This window comes from Haemaphysalis longicornis, unplaced genomic scaffold (genome assembly GCF_048455015.1).
Source record: "Haemaphysalis longicornis isolate Haplotype H1 unplaced genomic scaffold, Haemaphysalis longicornis Haplotype H1 scaffold_4, whole genome shotgun sequence".
Lineage (NCBI taxonomy): Eukaryota > Metazoa > Arthropoda > Arachnida > Ixodida > Ixodidae > Haemaphysalis > Haemaphysalis longicornis.
Genome location: NW_027526361.1, coordinates 188,435,391 through 188,457,407, shown reverse-complemented (window position 1 = coordinate 188,457,407; position 22,017 = coordinate 188,435,391). Strand labels below are relative to the sequence as shown.

The 22,017-nt window shown below is 49.8% G+C and overlaps 1 protein-coding gene across 1 annotated transcript in view; it reads right to left on the bottom strand.

The window, feature by feature from the left end:
- The window catches only part of LOC144179590 (sodium-coupled monocarboxylate transporter 2-like), a 203,932-nt gene that overhangs the window by 161,457 nt on the left and 20,458 nt on the right, over positions 1 to 22,017 (bottom strand). Inside the window, exon 2 of the mRNA XM_077708004.1 lies at positions 4,083 to 4,274. Coding sequence (XP_077564130.1) covers positions 4,083 to 4,274 — 192 coding nt within the window. The remainder of the gene's footprint in view (positions 1 to 4,082; positions 4,275 to 22,017) is intronic.

Below are 22,017 nucleotides of genomic sequence, written 5' to 3'. Positions count from 1 at the left end.
AGCGTGGGTGTTGCTTCGCCGGAGAACGGCACACCGGTTATATGCGCAGCGCGCCCGAAGGAGAGGAGACCGCGGAAGAGAGAGTACTGCACATGCGCCGGCCCCAGCGCGTCTGCCGCGGCTGTGACGCAACACAATCCAACACAATCCGCTTTAATCCAATCCAATCCAAATCCAATCCAATCCAAGCCAAGCCAAGCCAATCGAATCGAATCCAATCCAATCCAATGCCCCTCGCGAGAGAGTGTTCGCTATCGGAAAGGAGAGGGGGTGAGCGGCGGAGACCGCAGCTGGCGCGGCGAGGAGAATGGGGGAGGGGCGGACAACGCCGACAACGACGACGACGCCGGAGGGACAAGGCGAGTGAATCAGATGCGCTGCATCTAAAAACGAATGCCGGATTGCTTCTCGGGGAGTCCGCTGTGAGTCCGAGACGGTAAATCGAAGAGCCCCATGGTAAATAGTCATGTGACGTCAGGACGCTCGACTTCCAGTCTGTGAATCCTGCCAATGCCGCCTGTGCGTTGATCCTGCTTATCTCAGGCACTATGGATCCGAACCTTAAAGAACGGCAGTCCTTGCTCTGCCGGCCGCAACGAGTGGTTATAGTTTTCTTTAGGCCCTAGGGTTGCCGAGTTATTCAACTTTTCGTCTGCCCGCCTACCCCACCCTTGGTCGTGCCCAACTCGTAGCCGGTTTTTGGCCGAATGGTGCGGACGCTACGATTTGGATAGTTGAGGTTTTTTTTCCTTTCTAACTTACTGTCGGGGGCGGCGGAAGGGTCTTGGAACCTTTTTCAACTATATATTGGTACCTACCGAGTACATTGATTACTTTTTTTTCGACTTTTGCTCCGCCGGCTTTGCCGGTTAGGCTGGCGACGAGGACGGTTTGTTTACGTTGCAAATGCGCGTATAACTTTGCGAGAAATGCGTTTACCGAATTGATTTAAGTGTCCGAACTATCGCAGCAGCCTCGCGGTCAAGCGATTATAACCTTTAGTAGGCCATTATATCGCAGACATTCTAAAAGATAGAAGTGCCTGCCACAAGCACGAAAAAATTGCGCCCACCTCCCCGCGAGGGGAACCCTGTGTAGATGCGACGCATCGTGGGGTTCACTTGGTGTTTCCGTTGGATTGATTCTGAAATCGCGTGAAACGTGTCGGGAACGCGTATGATTATTATGTTTTATGATTGTTATTATGTTTTATTGGCCAATCTTGGTCAATCTCTCTAAGTGGTACGCTTGGGGCTTCGCTGTCGCAACGACCTTTACTCCATCATTGTTGCTGTAAGTGGGAGCTTCTTTTCTTTTATTGCAAGTGTTAGTCATTGCCCCATCATGCGTTGTATCAGTAGCTTCTTGACGTAGTTTGAATGAGCCAAGGATATAAGGCGCGTTCGTAGCATTTGATTCTGTCTCGGTTTGGTGGCGCAGTGGGAAGAGCACCATGAACCTCGCGTTCCGCCCATAGAGTCGTGGGATTGAAACCGGGCGCCGCTAACTATTATTTTTTTATAGTGTAGGGGGAGGAGTGTGGACGGACAACGCCGTATGGAGGGACAAGGCGAGTGAATGAGATGTAGTGGCATCTAAAAAATCTTGGCACCGTCGACTCCGAGAGTCCGATGAGTGGCAACCAGACGATCTTTCGGCAGAGCGTGCCTCGTTTTCACATTACGCCAGTCGCTGGCTTTGCAACCAACGACGCAGCACGGGTAATCCATGTTTGTCCAGCGGGCGCGGAGCTCTCGTTTCGGAACTTCGCTGCTGAATCGGAGCGGCGCGGCGGCAAGCGGCGGTCGGTAGGAAAGCCCGCACACGAATGGAGACCGGAAACGGACCATCGTGACGTCGCGTGCGGCGTGACGTCGTTAGAAAATGAACAGCGAAGGGCTTTCAAATGACGTAGACAGCGCGGACTGCGGAGTCAGCCTCATCGGCTGAGAAAGGCTATGTTTAAAAATTGCTTACAAATTATATGTAGAACGTTTGGGGCTCAAGCTTGGCTCAAATTCTCCCCATAATCCGTTCTACAAGCTGAATGCATTATATTGCCACCTTTGAAACGTGTTTCTGGGTCACTTTAAGTGAACGCGGACTTTTTTTTGTGAGGAGTGTAATTAAAGATGGACTTTTATTAAGATCCTGCGCCATAGTAGGAATGTACTCACAAAGTTTAAAAACTGTAGGTCCAGCACTTTTGGGCTGGGCAACGATATCTCATCCTACCCGTGTTCACTTTCTTAGGAGTGTAACTTCCGAGATCCCTCTCGCTCGTTTGCGGGTTTATTAAAACAAAATCATCAATTAGTGCTTTGTAATCAAAAGCCAATTGGGCATATCAACTGGATGAACACATATTGAGTAATCCGTGAAAACACGTAATCTACCCCAAACCCTCATATTGGTGGTTAGGGGAAAACACTGTAAAACAGTTTTAAGACATTCTGTAGGTTGCCGATCGATATCCGCAAACACGAGTTCGATATCTGAACGGGCCGGCGATGAAATTGCGTCGGCCGTCGGTACCTAATTCTCTTAATAGAAATCCTATTGCGCCGAGACCCACGCTGGCCGTTCACATGAGCAAGACGGGCAATTCCAGCTATCCTAGCCCCCAGAGAAAAAAATAAAAAGGATAACGCTCCTCCTCCTCTCCCTCTTCCTTTTTTACCGTCACTTTTATTTTCCGCAGAGCTCAGCAAACGGCGTCCGACGGTGCGAAAAGCAACTTCACTCCTGACTGAGACGTCGCTTCGGTCGCTATCAAAAGCACTAGCAGTGCTGGCATGTCGGTGTGACTCAGGGGAGGTGTAGGTAAAGGAGCACACACGGAAAGGCGATCGGCGATAAAGCCCGCTACTGGAAACGTGAATACTATTTCTTATAATTTTCATTCCCGCATCACCAAATACGTCACCGCGGGAAGTTTGAAAGCTTGAAGGTGGAGGTACGTGGTGCCAACCAGCTGAACTTGAAGCTTCCTGTCCCAGATTTCTGGATATGAGTGCAGCCACTGCACACGCCACACTTAACCACTTAACCAAGAACATGTATTGTGGGAATGCACTAACACCACAGCACTCAGAACACATCACACTAATGAGTGGCTGGCTACCGCCTGCAATCACCAAGATCAACGGGACCTGGTGGCCTTCATCCGAAGTGCTACCAGCAGCTGCCTGGACGGAGGCGGCTGACGGATGCCACCCCAACTACTGTGATAATAGAAAAAAAAGTTTCTCTCTCTCTCTCTCTCTCTCTCTCTCTCTCTCTCTCTCTCTCTCGTGGACGGAGCTCGGGACCTGAGCTTGAGGGCGGCAGACGCCCCGAACGCATCGACAATACTTCTTTCATTGATGCTACTTAACTAAAATACTAAAGTGGTCCCAGTTAGGCGGGGACATAGGATAGTGTTCGGTGCATTTCAGTGCTTGTAGTGCAAAAACGCCTTGCTGCAACGCAACGTTTATTGCGAATGTTCAGCAGAGAATGGCTGTTACTCTTGTTTAATGAGAAGTCTCCCAAAAGCAGTCATTAGACGATTGGCCGCTAAGATGACTACATCATTAGAGTGATACAGTGATTTTTATTACTTTTCATAGGTAATTTACACTTAAGTTTAAATGTCTCTGCAATTGCCGACTTCTGTCATTACATTGATCTCAATTGCAGGGAAACGGACAACCCTATGTTTGTCCGGTATTATAACGCTCCAGTGTTCCAAAGTTTCATTTAGCGGTTGCAAAGCCATCGTCCTTACCACTACCAAATTGAAAGAAACATAAACACTTGCACATTCTCCAACCATATGTATTGTGTATATTTTATGCAGCTTCGGTAGTCACCCACTTTTACAGAGTTGGATGACTCCTAATATTTTGTTCCCGCCTACTGGAATTTTTGGGAATTCTGTCACTTGCCCCGCTAATGCATCCTCAAAGAAGGCGTCCTTTATCAGTCATTTCTTAGAACGCTTGCTTGCGTCTAAGTGAAGAGGCTTTTTTCGAGGCTGCTGATGCCTTCTGGTTCGCACCTACTTTCCTTACACTGACTTTTTTGTAGTAGTACCTTACCTGGTTGGCACTGATCATGTCGATTTCGTAGAACACTGGCAGGAATAAAGTGGTCGCCAGAAAGATGGCGATGATGAGGCCGACGAAGTTGACCATGTACTGCGAGCCGTGGATGAAGATTTCGGAAGGTACGCCCAAGATGGTGATGGCCGACAAGAAGCTCGCCATCATCGACATTGTCACCGGGAACAGCTGCGAAAGCACCCACGAACAACTACGTTAGGCAGTGCTCCGGCCAACGGGACGAAGAACTGGTATTGGTTATAACCACTAAGCATCGACAAGTTGGCTTTACTAGCGAGGTTTTTCACAGCGTAATTACATTAGTAATACCATTGGCTTTTCTTGTAGCGTCCGCCCACCCCACCATAGCAGGGACCGTAAGTCCAGATTCCTTTCCATCACCCTTTAATCCTCTGCTATTGTGAAATAGCATGGACAAGTGAAATGCGAACACAAAAATATGAACCAAAAACGTACCAACGAAAATTCTTGTTCGTGGAGGTCCAGTAATGGCGCGCTCTCAGTATATTTAGAAAGTTACGTTTCCTAACCTCGCCATGGTAATTAGGCCACGCGTCAGTCTGACTGTTATGCAAAGAAACTGCATTATCTGTGTTCCGGGTTATGTTTTCTTGATCGTGTTTCATTTGTCCATAACTGTACATTCTCTTCCATATCATTTTGCGTTCCGCGGAATATCCCTGCCCCGCATGACCTCTTTTGACCACAGGCTTAGTGTGTAGTAGGGAGCCAACAACTCGACTTAACTGGACAAAGGGTCATTGTCCCCATTCGCCGGGTAGCGTATGTATTTCCATCACACCGTCCTCACACAAACATAACCACAGCGGCGTCTCTGGCTTCCGTAGACCTGACAATGAATGTTATCGCGTTTAGGAGCACTTCAACCAGCTAGGTAGCACGACAATATTAAGCATGAACTTCCGATAATCTTCATTTCTAATACACGAGCAGTTCAACCAGTCAGCACTGCCGTTTGTGTTGGTGTGTAACTGAAAGGTCGTTTATTTCTTGAAGCATTGTTGCGATGTTTATGGAGCACCTGCCTCCAGCAAGTGTTTTCTTTCCGTACGGGAAGTAGGATTGCGGTCCCGTTTGAAATGAACTACATAAGTTGACATGTACTAATAGCAGTAGTAGCAGAGTAGTATGTGCTGTTAAATGCGGCAGTCTTACCCTTGTCGGCAAATGCTACACCCAAGTGACCGCACACTAGGTCAAACTCAAAAAACTTGAAAGGTTACCACTTATCACTAGGTTATGTTACTCGTAAAAGACCCAGCCGGAGGTAAATCACATGTAAGTGCAAACTACTGAAAGCCTGCTTCGGGTATTACGCGCGTGTAGAAACAAAGCATTTGAGGGCCCGACGTTTGGCCTAACGTCATGCTTCGAGGTCTAATTACTTCTACCTGCAACTCAACGTACAAAAAATTTGTAGGTGCTCAGCCCGTCGTAAGGATAACCATGAAGGATACCGAAAGTTCTATCACCCTAAAAGAATAGCCACCGTGGTCGCTCACTGGCTATGGCGTTCTGCTGCTGAGCACAAGAACGCGAGTTCGATTCCCGGCCAAGGCGGCCGCTTTTATGATGGAGGCTAAAAGCAAAAATGTTCGAGATTTCAGCGCACTTTAAAGATCCCCAGATGGCCAAACTTAATCCGGAGCCCTCTACTAAGGCGCGCCTCATCGCCTGTGAAGTGTCGGTGCGTTATACCCTACAATCAATCAAAACCCTGAAGGAACAGCATTCTGTAGATAAATAGCACTCCCGCGTAAGGTAGGCCGCAGATTCATTGACCGCTATCCCTGAGTGCGGCAGGCGCCACTGGAATGTTACTGTAAAACTATTATGAATAAGACTAGCCCTAGAGCACTGCACGGGCCCGGGCCGGCCCGAAAGCCCGGGCCCGACCCGGCCCGCGGGCCGGGCCGGGCCACCCGAAGTCGATTATCGGCGGGCCCGGGCCGGGCCCGGGCTCAGTGCCGCGGGCCCGGGCTGGGCTCGGGCTCAGTGCCGCGGGCCCGGGCCGGGCTCGGGCTCGACGCCACGGGCCCGGGCCGGGCTCGGGCTTGAATTCTTAGGCCCGGCCGTTAATAGTTCCGACGTGAAGTGTAGAAAAGAGCATAAAATTGAATATTCTGAGTATACTTTTACGCGCTTCTTGGTGTTAGTTGTACACATTGTATTAAAAACGTGTTTTGTTAGGGCTGATAGTCACTATACTGTAACTTTAATGCATTTCATGTACTGCATCAAGATTTTATATTTTGGTGTATAACATATCAAAGATACGGTTCAAAGGAATGCTCTAGCGGGGAAGGAATTAATTAAGCCACCCTGGAGCTGTGCACCTATGTCTATGTACGTGTATTTTAAATGTAGAACCAATCTAAATGCGGCTACCGTGGCTGGAAATCAAACTCGCGTGCTAGAGAAGCGCCACCGCTTAACAACCACTCCAGGGAAAATATTTCAATGCACGCACATATTCCTGGATTCAAATGGAGAGCAAAAAATTTCATTAACACCAACTTGTGACCGAAAAAACCACATGAAGTTGCCAAAAGTCTGGTCATCAAAGGTGATGGTGTCTCTCGTGTAAGAATACGAGCTATTATTACGCCCATGTGGCGTGAACTGCAGATGGTGTGAGCTAAACTACGTGTACTTTTAAACCCTTATTTTTTGCGTTACAATTCAGGGCTTGCTTGTACGGACTAGATGCTCCGTCTGATTTCCCACTACGAAGACACTCGACCACATATAATAAACAAATTTTCTTCAACGTCTAAGACCAGGCCTGGGCACACACATGCGGGCCCTCCCTAGGCTCAAAAAAAAAAAGACCGTGCCCGGGCTGGGCGTGGGCTTGAGACGACGGGCCCGGGCCGGGCTTGGGATTGAGACGACGGGCCTGGGCCGGGCCTGGGCTTGAGATGACGGGCCCGGGCCGGGCCCGGGCTAGGCTCACTTATGAATTCCCGGGCCCAGGCCGGGCCCGGGCTCGGTGTTACGGGCCCGGGTCGGGCTCCGGTTTCACAAAGCGGGCTCGGGCCGGGCTCGGGCCTTAAAATCAGGCCCGTGCAGTGCTCTAACTAGCCCACTAGATACGATTTCAGAGTATCGAAATTTTTTACTCCTATCCGAACGACTTTACTTTCGGAACGACTGGCGTCGTTCCGAAAGCGAACAAGATACCGCACTTCCCGGCATTTCACGTGCAGAAGTGTGTCCGAAGATACTGTTTTGCTACGTCTTCGGCAATGTCCTTTACAAACGACCGGGTCAAATTTAGCGGCAGGCCGTAGATGCCGCAATTTGGCAACACTAATAAACATCAAAATGGCCGCCGTTGCTCACTTGTCTGACTCGGTGGCTGTACTCTGAGAGCTTATTTAGTGACTCTAAAAAGACGATTGAGCAGACGTAACGATCGCTGGGATGGCTGTTGCACAAGTATACCCCATTACAGCACCTAGAAATATGACTTGGAACTTCTGGATTTTTCTGCGTATTTCGCTTTGCAGAATAACAGCTTCGGAAAATCAGATTCAATGTCAACGCAGTTGCTTCCGGTAGAAGATGCCACAGAATTAATTATGTCGGCATACAAAATATCCGAACTGGGTATTGCAAATGCCACTGTACATAACCCCCGTATCGTGTTCCACCCGACCTAACCAAAGCGCCTGAAGATGTACTGCATCGTTTGTATCTCAACGTGGCTTACACCCGAAGCTTCAAGTTCAAAATAGGGTGGGAGGATTCACCACTGTGCCCCACGCGCACTGTGCGCGAGACTACCGAGCACTTGTTGTGTATATGCCCGCGATTTGCCGCTGCGCGAGTAACGGCGGCAAGCTGCCTGTCTCGTGTACGGCGTGGAGCAAGCCTTCAGTTGTGTCACTTTCTTGGACCCTGGGCCAACAACAATGACTCATCTTTAGGGACAAAAAGTCTTCTGCGTTTCTTTCAGGATTCTGGAATAGACAAAACTTTGTAACTCTTCTATTGTGCGCATGGCTACATCTGTACACGTTTGCGTCGTCGCTTCCTGGGCTCCATTAGCTCTATTTTTTTACTTAACTTTATTTAGAGTTTTTTCCTTGCATTTCATTGCGTGCGATTTTTTATTGAACTTTTCTTTTCTAATTGTTGCCTTCTCAATCTATCACATACACTTCTCTGCATTGTAATCACCCCCATCTGGCTAGCAAGCACTGCCGCTAGCGGAGCTGACCTCTCCAGCCTACATTAAAGAGTTCTCTCTCTCTCTCTCTCTCTCTCCCCTATCGTGTCTGCACGACATTTATATAAGTATGCAAGCTCTCGCCGTGTTCGTCTTGTATCGGTGAAGAACCAATGATCTTGGTTCTTGAATCACTGTACCGGTGTGCAGTGATTCGGGGGAATGTTAAACATGCCGAGTGCCTCTCCTAGCTTTTGTTCGGGCCAGGTAACGCTAGCAAATCCCACGCCATTTATCACTCGAGACGAGGTGATGGGTATACGTTCTTTCCTGCAGCAGCTGACCTCCTCGCAACAAACGATTACGGAGCAACTCAATCAGACCATGCAAGCCCTCAAAGATATGCATGCCAATTTCGAGGAACGACTCGCGAAAATTGAAGCTTCTCCCAGACAGTGCACTCGCGTCACTAACTCCCTTCCTCCTCCACCCAAAGATGCCATGGCAGAAGATGGGTCCTCCTAATAAAAATAGACGGAACCGCGGCGAAACAGTAGTTTGGCAGTGGAACTGCCGCGGGTTCCGCGAAAAACGCGCAGAACTTATCCAGTACATTACAACTCAAGAAAAACCCCCACACGTTACCGCCTTACAAGAAACCAACTCATACGCTTCGTTACCTGGATATATCACCTTTAATGCTGATGGCACTCGAGTGTTACACACGCTGGTACCCAGGTCAGTCACCGCTATACAGCACCCCCTACCCCTCGCAGGAGCCCCAGGCATACTCCTAGAACTACTGCCCGCCAAGGGCTCAAAGAACTCCTCACCCATCTTCCATCTCAACGCATACTGCAGACCCAAACGTTCCCCACAGGCCCTAAATGACACGCTAGAAGTGGCTAGAAAGAAAGCAGGCAGGCATCAGCTTATCGTCAGTGGAGACTTCAACGTGGCGCACCCGCTTTGGGGTTACGCTTACGCGAATCCAAGGGGAAAGTACCTTCACAAGTATATAGACGATAAAGCGTGGGTGATACTTAACGAGCTCAACATACCCACTCGCACGGGCACAAGCACCTGCCATGATACAACGCCAGACCTTTCCCTGAGCAACAAGCAGGTGACGTGCGTATGGCGAAACAAGCAAGAGGCACTGGGCAGTGATCATTCTATTATTGAGAATGTCATTTCAGGCCCTGAGCTGGTCCGCACAGTGGGACGTGCCTCCTTAACAGACTGGGTTGGTTTTAGGAAAATGAGGTCATCACGGCATACAGAGGACATCCCAGATCCGATGGAGGAAGACCAGTATTCCGCGTGGATAACCCAACTTATTCAGGACCAGGCCACTTGTACTACGAAGTTACATACAAGTACCGACAATCCCTGCATGGACACACACCTTCTACACATATGGGAAGCTAGACGCAGCCTTCAAAAGCGCTGGAAAAAACAACGACACAATAGAAAACTTCGCCAGCGCATTGCGCAGCTCACTGAAAACGCGGCAAACTACGCACGTGAACTTTGCCGTGAGAGTTGGCTCTCCCTTTGTGACGCCATGGATAATCATGTGAGCACGTCAAAAACCTGGAAAATTCTTCGCTACAATTCTTCGCTACCTCCTGGACTCCTCTACCTCGAAGATAACGTCACTGAACCAGCTACGGTACCTCCTGCACAAGCACTCAACAGACACACTTCTGACGAACCTTGAGGCAAACTTCTTCCTACCTGGTCCTCAACAGCGCCACATAGACTACGATGGCGAGCCAAACCCCACACTGGACCAAGACATCCTCATCTCGGAGGTACGAGCGGCACTGGCTCGCTTACGGAAAAACACTGCACCGGGTCCCGATGGAGTTTCCAACAAGCTACTAGCCAACCTCGATGACGACTCCCTCGTGTCCCTCATAGAGTGTGGCGAGAGGGCAACATTTCTGCCGAATGGAAGCTCGCCAACGTTCACCTCATTCCAAAACCGAACAAGCCCCCCTCCATTGACAACCTCCGAACTATCTCGTTAACATCCTGTGTCGGAAAACTCATGGAGCATATCTTCCTCGCTCGCCTCCAGCGTCACATAGACGATCGGGATCTCATGCCGGCCTCTATGTTTGGCTTCAGACCTCACCTCGCCACCCAGGACATCCTCCTCCAGATCAAAGAACAGGTCATGACCCCGGCCACCCGGCACTCCCCCACAGCGATGCTGGCATTGGACTTCAAGAGGGCATTTGACAATGTGTCTCACTCAGTCATTTTGGCCCACCTGCGAGATATGCATTGCGGGGAATGCACGTATGCATACGTGCGAAACTTCCTCATAACCAGGCAAGCAGTGATCCACGTCGGTGAAGCAAAGTCCCACCCCATCAACCTGGCGAGCAGAGTCACTCCACAAGGAGCAGTACTCTCACCAATGCTCTTTAATATCGCCCTAATCAAACTGCCACAACGCAATGCGGCTCTTCCAAAAATTAAGAATGGTATCTATGCCGACGATGTGACAGTCTGGAGAGGCACAGGCTCATGGGGGGACATGGAAGCTCGCCTTCAAGAAGCAGCCCATGTGGTCACTGAGTACGCCAAATACTGCGGACTCTCTTGCGCCCCGCAAAAGTCGGAACTCCTCGTGGTCCAACCAGGGAGACCCAAACGGGACCCACTCCCACCGGTCGAAATACACCTAGAGGGCCACACTATTCGCCCCACACCGGAAATCAAGATCCTTGGAATGATCTTCCAGCACGACAAACGAAACTCCACTCTCGTAACTCGCCTCAAACACACTACGGACCAGGTGTCTCATATGCTGCGCAGGATCATCACGAAGAGGCGTGGCTTTGGGGAGCATGCGGCGCTACGTCTTGTGCAGGCCTTCATTATTTCCCGCATCACCTACGCAGTCCCATATGCTCTGCTCAACAAGCACGAAGAAGAATTCGTGAATACAATAATCCGAAGATCATACAAGCGCGCACTGTACCTTCCCCCGAACACATCCACCTCGCTCCTCCTTCAACTCGGCATCCATAATACGTCGTCGGAGCTAGTTGAAGGACATCTGCTGCAGCAATACCAACGGCTCTCTCTCACCAAGGCTGGCCGCCATGTCCTGTCAGAATAAGGAATAAATACACCAGGCTACAACGGCCCACTTCCAGTGCCCCTACCCCGACATATTGAAGAACGCATTCAAGTCCGACCGTTACCGCGTAACATGCACCCGGAACACCACAGTGGACGACGCAAGGCTCACGCGGAGGCCATCTCACGGCAGTACAGTCAAGATGCTGATGCCGTCTTCACAGACGCGGCGGCATACCCCTCCTATCCAGCGTTCGCCCTGGCAGTAAGCCCCGCCCAAGGAGGAACGACTATCACTGCCTCTATAAAAATACGCTCACCAGCTGAAGCTGAACAGGCGTCAATCGCGCTTGCCATCTCCTCAACCAACGCTACTACTGTAGTGACGGACAGCCAACAGGCCTGCCGGCACTTCCAGGCCGGAACGGTGCACGCTGCGGCCCGCGCAATACTACTACGCCACCCCCCGCAGCGACAGATCCAGATTGTATGGACTCCAGCCCATCTGGGAGTGAGAGGGAACGAGACGGCCCACGGCCTTGCGCGAGAAATGACACGCCGCACGAGGAGTGAAGACGCCGCCTTGGAGAGATTTACTCCCCTTCTGGCATACAGAGAAATGACCAAACGTCTACGCCTGGCCCGACGCACCCTTCCCCCACCCCACCGACACCTATCTATAGAGCAGGCACCTTTCCCCACCCAAAAAGAGTCTGCCACTACTCCGAACACATTACGTCCCCTAGGTGCCCCTTCTGCGGAGCAGACTGTACTCTTTTCCACATGGTTAGTGGATGCCCCTCCCACCCTCTCCCCAAACCGAATCCGTACAACTCTCCCGAGCTCTGGAGGCGCGCCCTGTCCAGCTCATGCCTGTCTGACCAGCTTCGACTGGTGGAGGGGGCTGTAGCGGCTGGCAAAGCAAATAGGGTCCTGGACTAAGGACTCCACCTCCTGAAGACGTCACACAAATTTATTGCACAATAAAGATGTTTATCCTCCTCCTCATCCTCAAAGCGGCTTCGTAATGGGTGGCCTTCTTTGGTTAGTAACCTGTGGTTTGGGTGGATTTGGTGATCCCCGATTTCTGTGGTGTTTCTCGGCAAAGAAACTACTATTGTCGTGTTCTGTCATTTCATACTAATAAAAGATCTGTGGCATAGACAAAGACCACCTGCGGCAGAGACCGCGTCAGATAAAAGTAGAGTAAAAGAAAAGCCCCCAAAAGATCAAAATATTTGCCTCGCTATGCCATTATGACAACGAACATAACAAAAACAAAACAAAGAAGAACACTCTGGCTGGAGCTGCGACACGCGCCCGATAACTGCTGCATGCTCTAGCTGTGTGCGTACCCAGCGCTCTTGCTATGGCTTACGTTACGCTACCAACAATACTGCCACTAACGAACTCACGTGGTGTTCAACCAACTCGAGGAACCCCAAAGAACAGTCACAGCTCTGTGCTGTGCAATGGGTACAAACTTTTTGAAGACGGTATAAGAGCCCGCTGATAAAGCCTGCTGCTGTTAAATATTAAGGTCTTGTGAAGCCTGATTACAGATTTGAGGAGATTTCCCCAGTACCATCGGCAATTCTCTGCAGAATCAGTAATTCTAGGCACGAGCAACTCTCGTCCTAAACACAGACGTGGTGCAATGTGGTTCACAGCCTTTCGCCGGTGCAGGCTGTGGTCGACAGCAACGCCAACAAACTGTGTCGATCTTTGTCAAAAGTGGGGACTTGGGGACTTTCGCTGTCGCCCACAAAGTAGGACGACGAAGGACTCAGTCGCACTGACGAAAGATATGGTTCAGGTGTACAGGTAAGTCTTGTTGCAACATATGTATGATTGCACAGATGTAACAGTACGTTGAGCTATCAACGCCAATGGCCTTGCTCGGTAACCGGTGAGTCACATGCAGATATCATCTACGCATATTAAACAATTAGCTTTCTCTGCCCATGCCTATGTATGCGCAGCGGACTGTAGAACCATGGAAAGGTTACACATCATGAGGGATATAACAGTGTCCTGCGCTTCGCCGGGAGCTAAACTTTTCTCTGAACTGAAACGCTTCCGCTTTGGCACTCACTTGCAACTGGTTCGTCAGAAAGCACGAATGACCCGCAGATGGTGCTCGGTTGCACTCGTGTCTTCAAGGTGGCTGAACGTAGTTCACTCGAAAAACTGGTATGCTTAATCAGGTGAAGGAACAAAGCAAAGTTGGCAATTCGTGTTCTATTAAGTTACAACTAGCTAGGAAAGCCCGGTGCGCTAATGGGAGTACTCATACGCTGGTGAAAGCTTTTTCTGACACTTTAGCCACCACGTCAGTCCGTAGCTGGCTGGTCGTTCGAAAAGCCACCGCCAAAACCAAGCGAGCGCGCTCACTAAGGGAACAACAAATAACTAACAAACACACGAACTGGCTGTGCGAATCCTCACTTACCAAACTCCCACCGGCGCTCAGGCCAACTCCCTGTGGAATGGAAGATAGCCGTAGTAGGGTTATTACGCTAACCGGACAAATCTCACTACATCACGAAATTTAGACTATCTCTCACTTCGTGTGTTGGTGAAATCCTAGAACGTATCAGTCTCGTGAGACTCCACCATCTCTTGAACACCCAGGCCAAATACCAAACATCTGACTCCGCTGTCACCTAGGAACATAAGGAATGATGAATTAGCTTCACAACTGTGTCCTAATTCCAGCCTTGCACAGGAATTAGGACGAAGGCCAATTCACAAGAGTTATCCTCGCCCTGTATCTCAAATGGTCATACGCTGCGGTCCTACAGCGCCTGGCCGAAACGAGATGCGGGAAAAAAATATTGGCTACTTTGGAGTTTTCTCCCGAATCGCCGGACTGCTGTCCTAGATGAAAACCTCTCCACAGACTTTGTACACATGGGAGACAGGGGGGGGGGGCAACATAGGCCAGTCTTATAAACTTAGCACTAATCAATGTTCGGAGACGGCTCATTGAGGTTCCTAATACATAACATGGCTCATACGCAGGTGGCATCGCAATTTGGAGTGGGCTTTTCTTCAGGGTAGCCTCCAATAGGCCACCGCTATAGTGAATTATATTTGAGGAGTGGGGCCTTTAGTTTTTTCAGAAAAAAAACAGGGATCCACAACTGAGGAGACAAAATACCTTCAGGAACTCTAATGACAATAAAGTTCAATTTCCAGGCCACATCATTCCACCCGCCACCCCGCAAGCACGTCTAGGTCTAATAATTTACGTTTGTATCAAGAACAGCGCCATCTTGAGCAACCTGCCCCCCCTCCCCCTCTTAGGAAAAGTCAGGCATGTAGTAGGGCATTGCCAAACAGGGACCCAATATGCGTGCACGCACGAAGGGAGCTGTACTTACTAGGCGATGTACCTGACCAGGGAGGTCAAACAGCGCGAGCAGCGACCGCTGCCGGAATATTTGGTGAAGAACCAAGCACGCGAGCCACTGGCCAGAACACGCCTTCTGTGTCGTGATCTACTGTACCACATCACATGTAACGTACCCACACAGGTAATATCAGCCGTGTCTCCATGGCGGTGTCGTCATAGTCTTAGCGGATGTGTGGGCTGGAAAAGTTGCACTTGTCCACTGGACATTGCACCCTGTCGAAAAATCATAAACTGGGTGCCTTTTCGGGGGAGGACGCAAAAAGGGCGCGATGGTTTCGAGGGGCGATCAAAGCGAGAAGTATTCCTTCACTCGGACGCCGTGCGCAACTTCAAGGCGAGCTCGAGAACGTCACACTGTGCTAGGACTCGTTGTTGCACTTAATACGTGAGATCGCCAAGCAGTCGGTATGCCACGTACGCTTTAAAGGGACCACGCATAAGTATGTCCGCGGCGTTTGCCTAGCGTCAATATCGAGGACTGACCACCAGGGGCAGAGGTGGCGTGTCGGTTCAAGAGACTGTATTGGGTGGCGTCACAGCTTTGGTGCTGTTGCCATCGGTGGGATGCCACTGAGCGCGCTTCAGCCGAGCAGTAAAAACTCGTCAACCGGTCTGTTTTGTTCGTCGTTATAGTCGGGCAGAAGCATGCTGTTAAGCATTGTAGAAGATTTTCTACGAGTAGCGTGAATGGCGCCATTTGAATCGCCTCATGTTGGGTTGTATTATAGGCAAGCGTGATGGGAGGAAAGAGCACATCTCACGTCTTGTGTTCCACATCGGCGTAACGAAGACTGTCAGGGGTTTCTCTGTTCAGGCGTTCTATAAACCCGCATGTCTTAGGGTGGTACGCGCTTGCCTTTCTTTGCGACGTGCAGCTCAAAATCTGTACTTCTTGCAGCAGTCGCACATTGACGGAAGTTCCAGGGCCGGTAATCATGACTTGGGGTTCACTAAGGAGAAGCAGAATCTCTGTCAGGAAAAAATAGGCAAAGTCGAGGGCCGTAGCTCGGGGAAGTTCCTTTATTTCGGTGTTCCTATACTCCGTTTCATACATCAAGTGCAACGCTGTGAAAGCTACGCAAGTAGTCCGCAAAGAAAGAAGGTGTATCGCTCCGCGCCGTTTTGTAGCCGTGTGGTCTAACGCGTCGCTCTGGAGAAAAGACGCTGAATTTTTAAGTGCATCGGTTCGACACCGCGTTCCGACGTTTCTTTTTATTTTTTATCACATCTTCTGCGAGTTCAATTCTAAATCTTATTTCGTTCCTAGTAGCTTAATGCGCACACGCGGAAATGAACTGCACGTATGGGTTCATTGGATGCATACCGTGCTCATTTGTGCGGGCCGAAACAAGCTCGCACCGATCTTTGACCAACAGTGGCGATTTTGTCGCGATTCTGCCGGATCGTCAGTTTACCTCGTTGATTCTATCGAGAACTTTGTGTAAGAAAAACACGTTAATTCATTGATTAGTTAGCACAGCTGTTCCAACCAGGGTGAATTACCAACAGGTGCTCACTTTCAACTTTCGTTTTTGCCGTTGCCCTGATGATCCACTTCTTTCTGGGCCTGTCTTAAAACACTCAGCATGTTACTGATTATACTAGGCCGCAAGCAGAGCAACGGGTTCAGTTTTTACCGAAACAGCTTGGAACCGACTTTGGCACTGCACTGTGGAGTAGCCTGAGGCACTTGGTGCGAATAACGTACCATTTGTTATTCATGGGAAAGGCCAGAAAGCAGATTTCTGTACCTTAGAATACTGATTTATGGCACAGAAACGCATAATACATATTTTAAATGTTTCACCCCGGGAGCAAGAATTATATTTTCTTTTGTGATTGAAAATGGAGCTCTTTAAGATAGGCTCTTATTCGCAAGAGAATCATAGATAGGTCAGTTGTTTTTACATACCGAACCTTGATATGGCCTTTTTTCTGTGTTAAGGAAATGTCTGTGGTATAGGTTAATGCTGTGACAAAAAACAGTACTAGCTCATGAGTTGGAATTTGTTGCCATACATAAATGCATACGGATTGTGTGTCGTACACAAATATTGCGAGGAGGTTGACTTTCGCGGTTTAAAAAACAAACTCAAACTTTATTTATAGGAGAGCACCTCTGGTCGATTTCCTGGTGGGTTCCGACTTCTTCCTGTCGTTTCTTTCTTCCACGCAGTTTTTGCAGAAGTTATATGACTGTTCCGACTGTATACACTTCACGACCGAACAGGACAGCACTGCAATGTAGCATGGGTCATAGCACGGATCACTTGGTGACGTTAAACCCCACAAACAAAACCACACAACGAGGAAACACAGTTTCCTTTGTCGCGGTAACAAAGCCTTCTCGGGGAATCGGCTCAGCATGAAGCAGCCCGAGCAGGCTGGATAGAAAGGTGCCCACGCTCCAGCTCTGCCAGTTGACCCTCGTGAACAAAGCCGCCACTGACAGGTCACACATTCCTGGGAAGTTAATCAACGATTCCTCCCTGCGCTGTCTTCGGAATTCCTTGATCGCCCGCAGCCATGCGGTGCCAAACAATGATGCCAAGATTCCATATTCTCTGATCATAGGTGAAGCTCATGTCCTTCATTAACATCCACAAGGTGGTTTTCGTGAAGTTCGGCAAGTCGTCGTCTTCGTTGACAGCCGTTCGCACACTGCCCAGTGTCGGGATCTCCCTCTTTGCGTACATGCTCTGCACTTTCAGACGGATAGCATGGACTGTGAAGCTGTCATGCTTGACGGTTCGCGTGCTTGATATCGTAGCGTCGCGAGGTCTTCTCTTTGGAGACACCAAATTCTCGCGCACACACTCCGCCTTCAATTTCGCCACGGTACGGGGAGATACTCCAGTGTCCTCGCTCACAACACTCAGTACTTCCTGCACACATTTCGCCGTGAAACGCATCCTGGTACGGGCGTACACATTTGCAATTACTTGCTTGGCGTTCTTTGACAACCTTGATGTGCAAACCCTCGAAAAAATGCGTACAGAAGACGTGGCCGAAGCCCGGGAGCTGGACGCCATTTTTTCAACGCTGCCTCAAAGAGTAAACAAAAAACGGCGTTCAAGGTTGCGCGGAGAGCGAAAACCTGATACGAAAGCAACAAACATAAAATACAAACTCGCATATTTCGATCGTTTGACCGGCAATACGGGTGTTTTTTGTGAAGCTGATGATAAATATTTATGCTTTAAGGTTGCCGGCGAAGCATTTATTGTTTCTGGCTCACCGCAAGCAACCCACTCCTTTTGGTCGCGCAAGCACGCAGCGCAAACAAGAGCGCTAGCTTTGACAGCGTTGCACTTGATGTATGAAACGGAGTATAGTTAGGTGGCCTGTGGCAATTAGCATTTATTTGTAGCGATATGTAGACATTGGGAAGAGACCGTGAAAGCTCTGCGGACTTGTTGAAGGGGAATGCTAAGAACCTGAACTGGCTGCAACCGTTCAGCTGGCCGAATGGGCGGTACTTATTGTTGCTGCTGTCGTGACAGGCTCGCAAACAGTACCGAACTGCGCTGCCGTCAGTTTCGTTCAGCAAAAACTCGTTAGCCTGGCCAGCATACGTGCGTAACTGCCGTGTTATGCTGTGGCTTCTTCGTGGCAGGCAAAAAAAGATTTCCTGCACGAGAAGGCTGAAATTGTTGTGCCCACTTAAGGGGTAAACGTTCTTCTTAGAGAACACCGCCTCGCCGATAAAACGAGGATACCAGGATGCCAGTGTGGTCTTCTAGGAAATCGGAAAGTGGACGCAATTTTTTTTTCCTCACACGGCTTTTCAGAAATACTTGGTGCGTCTAACACTCAAACAAAACATTGAGTCCGGTAAGAACCCATGGCTTCTGAACAACCCAGCGGAATTACTGCTTATCCCCCACCGGAATATTCCTTCCGAATGCATTTTCAAATTTTCACGATATTCGCATCGAGCAGAGCAATGGGAATGAGTTGAAGGTACTCTTCTTCGAGAAAAATGACCCAATGCCATTCTCAATGGGATACCAACCATAACTCTTTCTCGCCGTCTGCCCTTCGTAAGGACGAACACGGCGGCCCTTCTGTCTACCATTCTCCGCCTCGCCTCGGCGAGTCACTGGTCCCACCCTGACAATCGTCATAGAAGATTACACCGTCTGGACCCCGACTGAAAGTTTCGGTTGCCTCCTGGTATTCAGCTCAACCACGCCACGCTGTTTCACCGACTACGGCTTGGCGTAGTCTTTAGCCGCCGCTACAAGCACCTCATCGATGTGACGAGTGACCCCGATTGGGAAATATGCCGTGTACCAGAGACTATTTCGCATGTTCTCTGCCACTGTCCACGCTACGCGCATCCTCCAGAACAATTAGCGAGATCATTGGCCCGTTTGTGATGTCGTGTGGTTTCGGAGGAAGTACTGCTGGGGCCTTGGCCAGACGCGCATTCCCACAAGGCATTTAAAGCTGTGCTGACATTTCTGTGCAGCAGCGGCCTCTCAGCGATATTGTAGTTGAGGCCCGTCCGGCTGAACTTTAACACATGCACAGTATAAGTATAGACATCTTCTGTACATAGACATTTATTCATTTCTCCGCCATCTTCATTTCTCTCGTCCTCTATGCACGGTCTTTCCTCCCCTTTCCCTTCCCACACACAGAATAGCTGGCCAGATATACTACCATCACGCCGACATTTGTGTGCGTTTTTTTTTCATTTCAATAAAATCTCTCTCTCTCTCTCTCTCTAGCACACACTGTTGTACGCACAGGCAATCCTTTGGCCATTGTGCTTCATTTTTTTTTGTTCCTTGCACCACGTTTCTCCGTCTCTACTTCTAACTTAAAATAATGGTTTCCAGAAAAGGCCCGATTCAGGAACTTTATGTTATCACACGTGAAAGTGTGGTTTCATGCTTTTACCGACAGCTTATAGACACCTCTTGAGACGAACTTTCCCGTAGAACTTGCCGCCCTTCCGGCGTTTTCGAGAGTCTCGCTCGAGGTTACGCGGCGGCACAAATAACACCTTCTGCTCGCTCCCCCGATGATTTTCAAGGAAGCTCGTCCTGACCGGCCTTCAGTCTTACAGATGTCGCGCCTCAGAAATGTGAACTATCGGTTCCTTCTCACTATCCCACCCGTCGCACTCTCAAATTATTCCTGCTCTCCCTCTCAGCTTCTTTCTAGCTATATCCGTTTCTGGCTCTTGTTCTCTCCTTGGAACCTGCCCCTATACATGTCTCCCCAGGCATGAGCATGTTTGTCGTGAAAAATGCAAATTTGGGGGAAACGTTGGCAACACACTGAGGCCGCTACCTTTTTCCAAGTTTTTTCTCCTGTTTTCCCACCTTCTTCAATAATTTATACCTCTCTCTATGTATACATGTATATTTATAAGGACAGCGGCTACAAGAAACTTAGAAGATGGGTAAATGTCTGAAGACTCCGATGCGAACAGTGCTATCCCCGGGAGTGTGTATGTCATATTTGTGTGGGGAATTGTGTGAGCTCTAGCCAGCCCTCGAACAAGATTTATTTATTGATTTTGTAAAGGAGATAGTCGAGGCTCACGTAGATGGTTTAGGGCATTTATTTACGGGCGAGAGGGGAAACGAGCGTAGATTTGAGCGTCCAGACGATGGCCGATATCACGCGCAAAAGCATCTTCTGCGGTGCTTCTTCTTCGGCTGACACCGGCGTGAAAGCATACCCTCACGGGTAGATTGGACAATTTTTCCATATGGCTGATTCCAGCACACGGAACATACCCTGATGGTCTCAAGTGTCCATTATTCTCGCTACATTCGTCCCCCGTGGAAAAGGAACCATCCTGGCGACTCGGCTAAGGTGACAACAATAAAGGGTCGTAAAAAGGCACCGTTGCACATGGACGATTTTGCGTCCGCCCCGACGAAAATCCGAGGTCGGCGTGGTTGGTTCGACGAGGTAGTTGACCGGTGAGTGCACTCAACAACTCGGTATGGTCCATGGTACTTGGCTACGAGCTTCGGAGAGAGACCAGGTGATTGGCAGGGGACCCACAGCCACACAAGTGAACCGGGGTCATAAGTCGGCTCTTTGGGAGAATCGTCACGACGATGTTTCTGAAGCTGTTGATCGGCCGAAGTAAACGAACGGGCGAGTTGACGGCATTCTTCGACGTGGCGGGCAAGCTCCAAAACCGGTGTAAATTCTGTGGCGTCGTGATTGTAGGGGAAAATAGTGTCAATCGTTTAGCATTGCGCTGCTGAGCACGAGGTCGCGGGTTCGATTCCCGGCCGCGGCGGCCGCTTTTCTGATGGAGGCGAAAAGCAAAAACGCCCGTGTGTACGAGATTTCGGCGCACGATAAAGATCCCCAGGTGGTCAAAATTAATCCGGAGCCCTCCACTACGGCGCGCCTCATCGCCTGCGTTGCGTCGGCGCGTTAAACCCCACAATCAATCAATCAATCAATCAATCGTTTAGCACGGCTCACGTCCGTACAACAAGAAAGATGGAGAGAACCCCGTGGTGGTTTGCGTCGCCGTGTTGTAGAAAAACGTGACGAAGGGCAACACAACGTCCTAGTTAGATTGCTTGGAAGACACGTACATAGACAGCACGTCTCCGAGGGTACGATTAAAGCGTTCCGTGAGCCCATTTGTTTGCGGATGGTATGACGTAGTTGTCCGGTGAACAATATGGCATTCAGCGAGTAGGGCTTCAGTAGCATCGGATAAGAACACCCGTCCTCAGTCACTCAAGAGCTCCCCAGGCACGCCGTGGCGAAGAATAAAGTGACGGAGAGGAAAGCAAGCAACGTTTCCTGCGGTCGCAGCAGGTAGCGCTGCGGTTTCCGCGTACCGCGTCAGGTGGCCCACAGCTACTATAATCCATCGGTTTACGGCGGATGTAATAGGCAGTAGGCCATAAAGGTCGATGCTAACGCGCGCGAAAGGCCTTGCTGGACCGGGTAGAGGCTACAACGGTCCTGTCAATCGAGATGGCGGTGATTTGCGGCGTTGACATTCTGTACACGAGTGGACGTACTCACGTACGAAGTTGTGCATGCCGCGCCAATAGTACCGTAAGCGAAGCCGCTCGTATGTCTTCAGGACGCCGGCGTGAGCGCAACGTGGATCCGTGTGTAAGGAAACGCATATGTCGGCGCGCAAATGGCGAGGAATAACTAACAACCACTTCCGCCCGTCGGAGAGGTAGTTGCGCTGG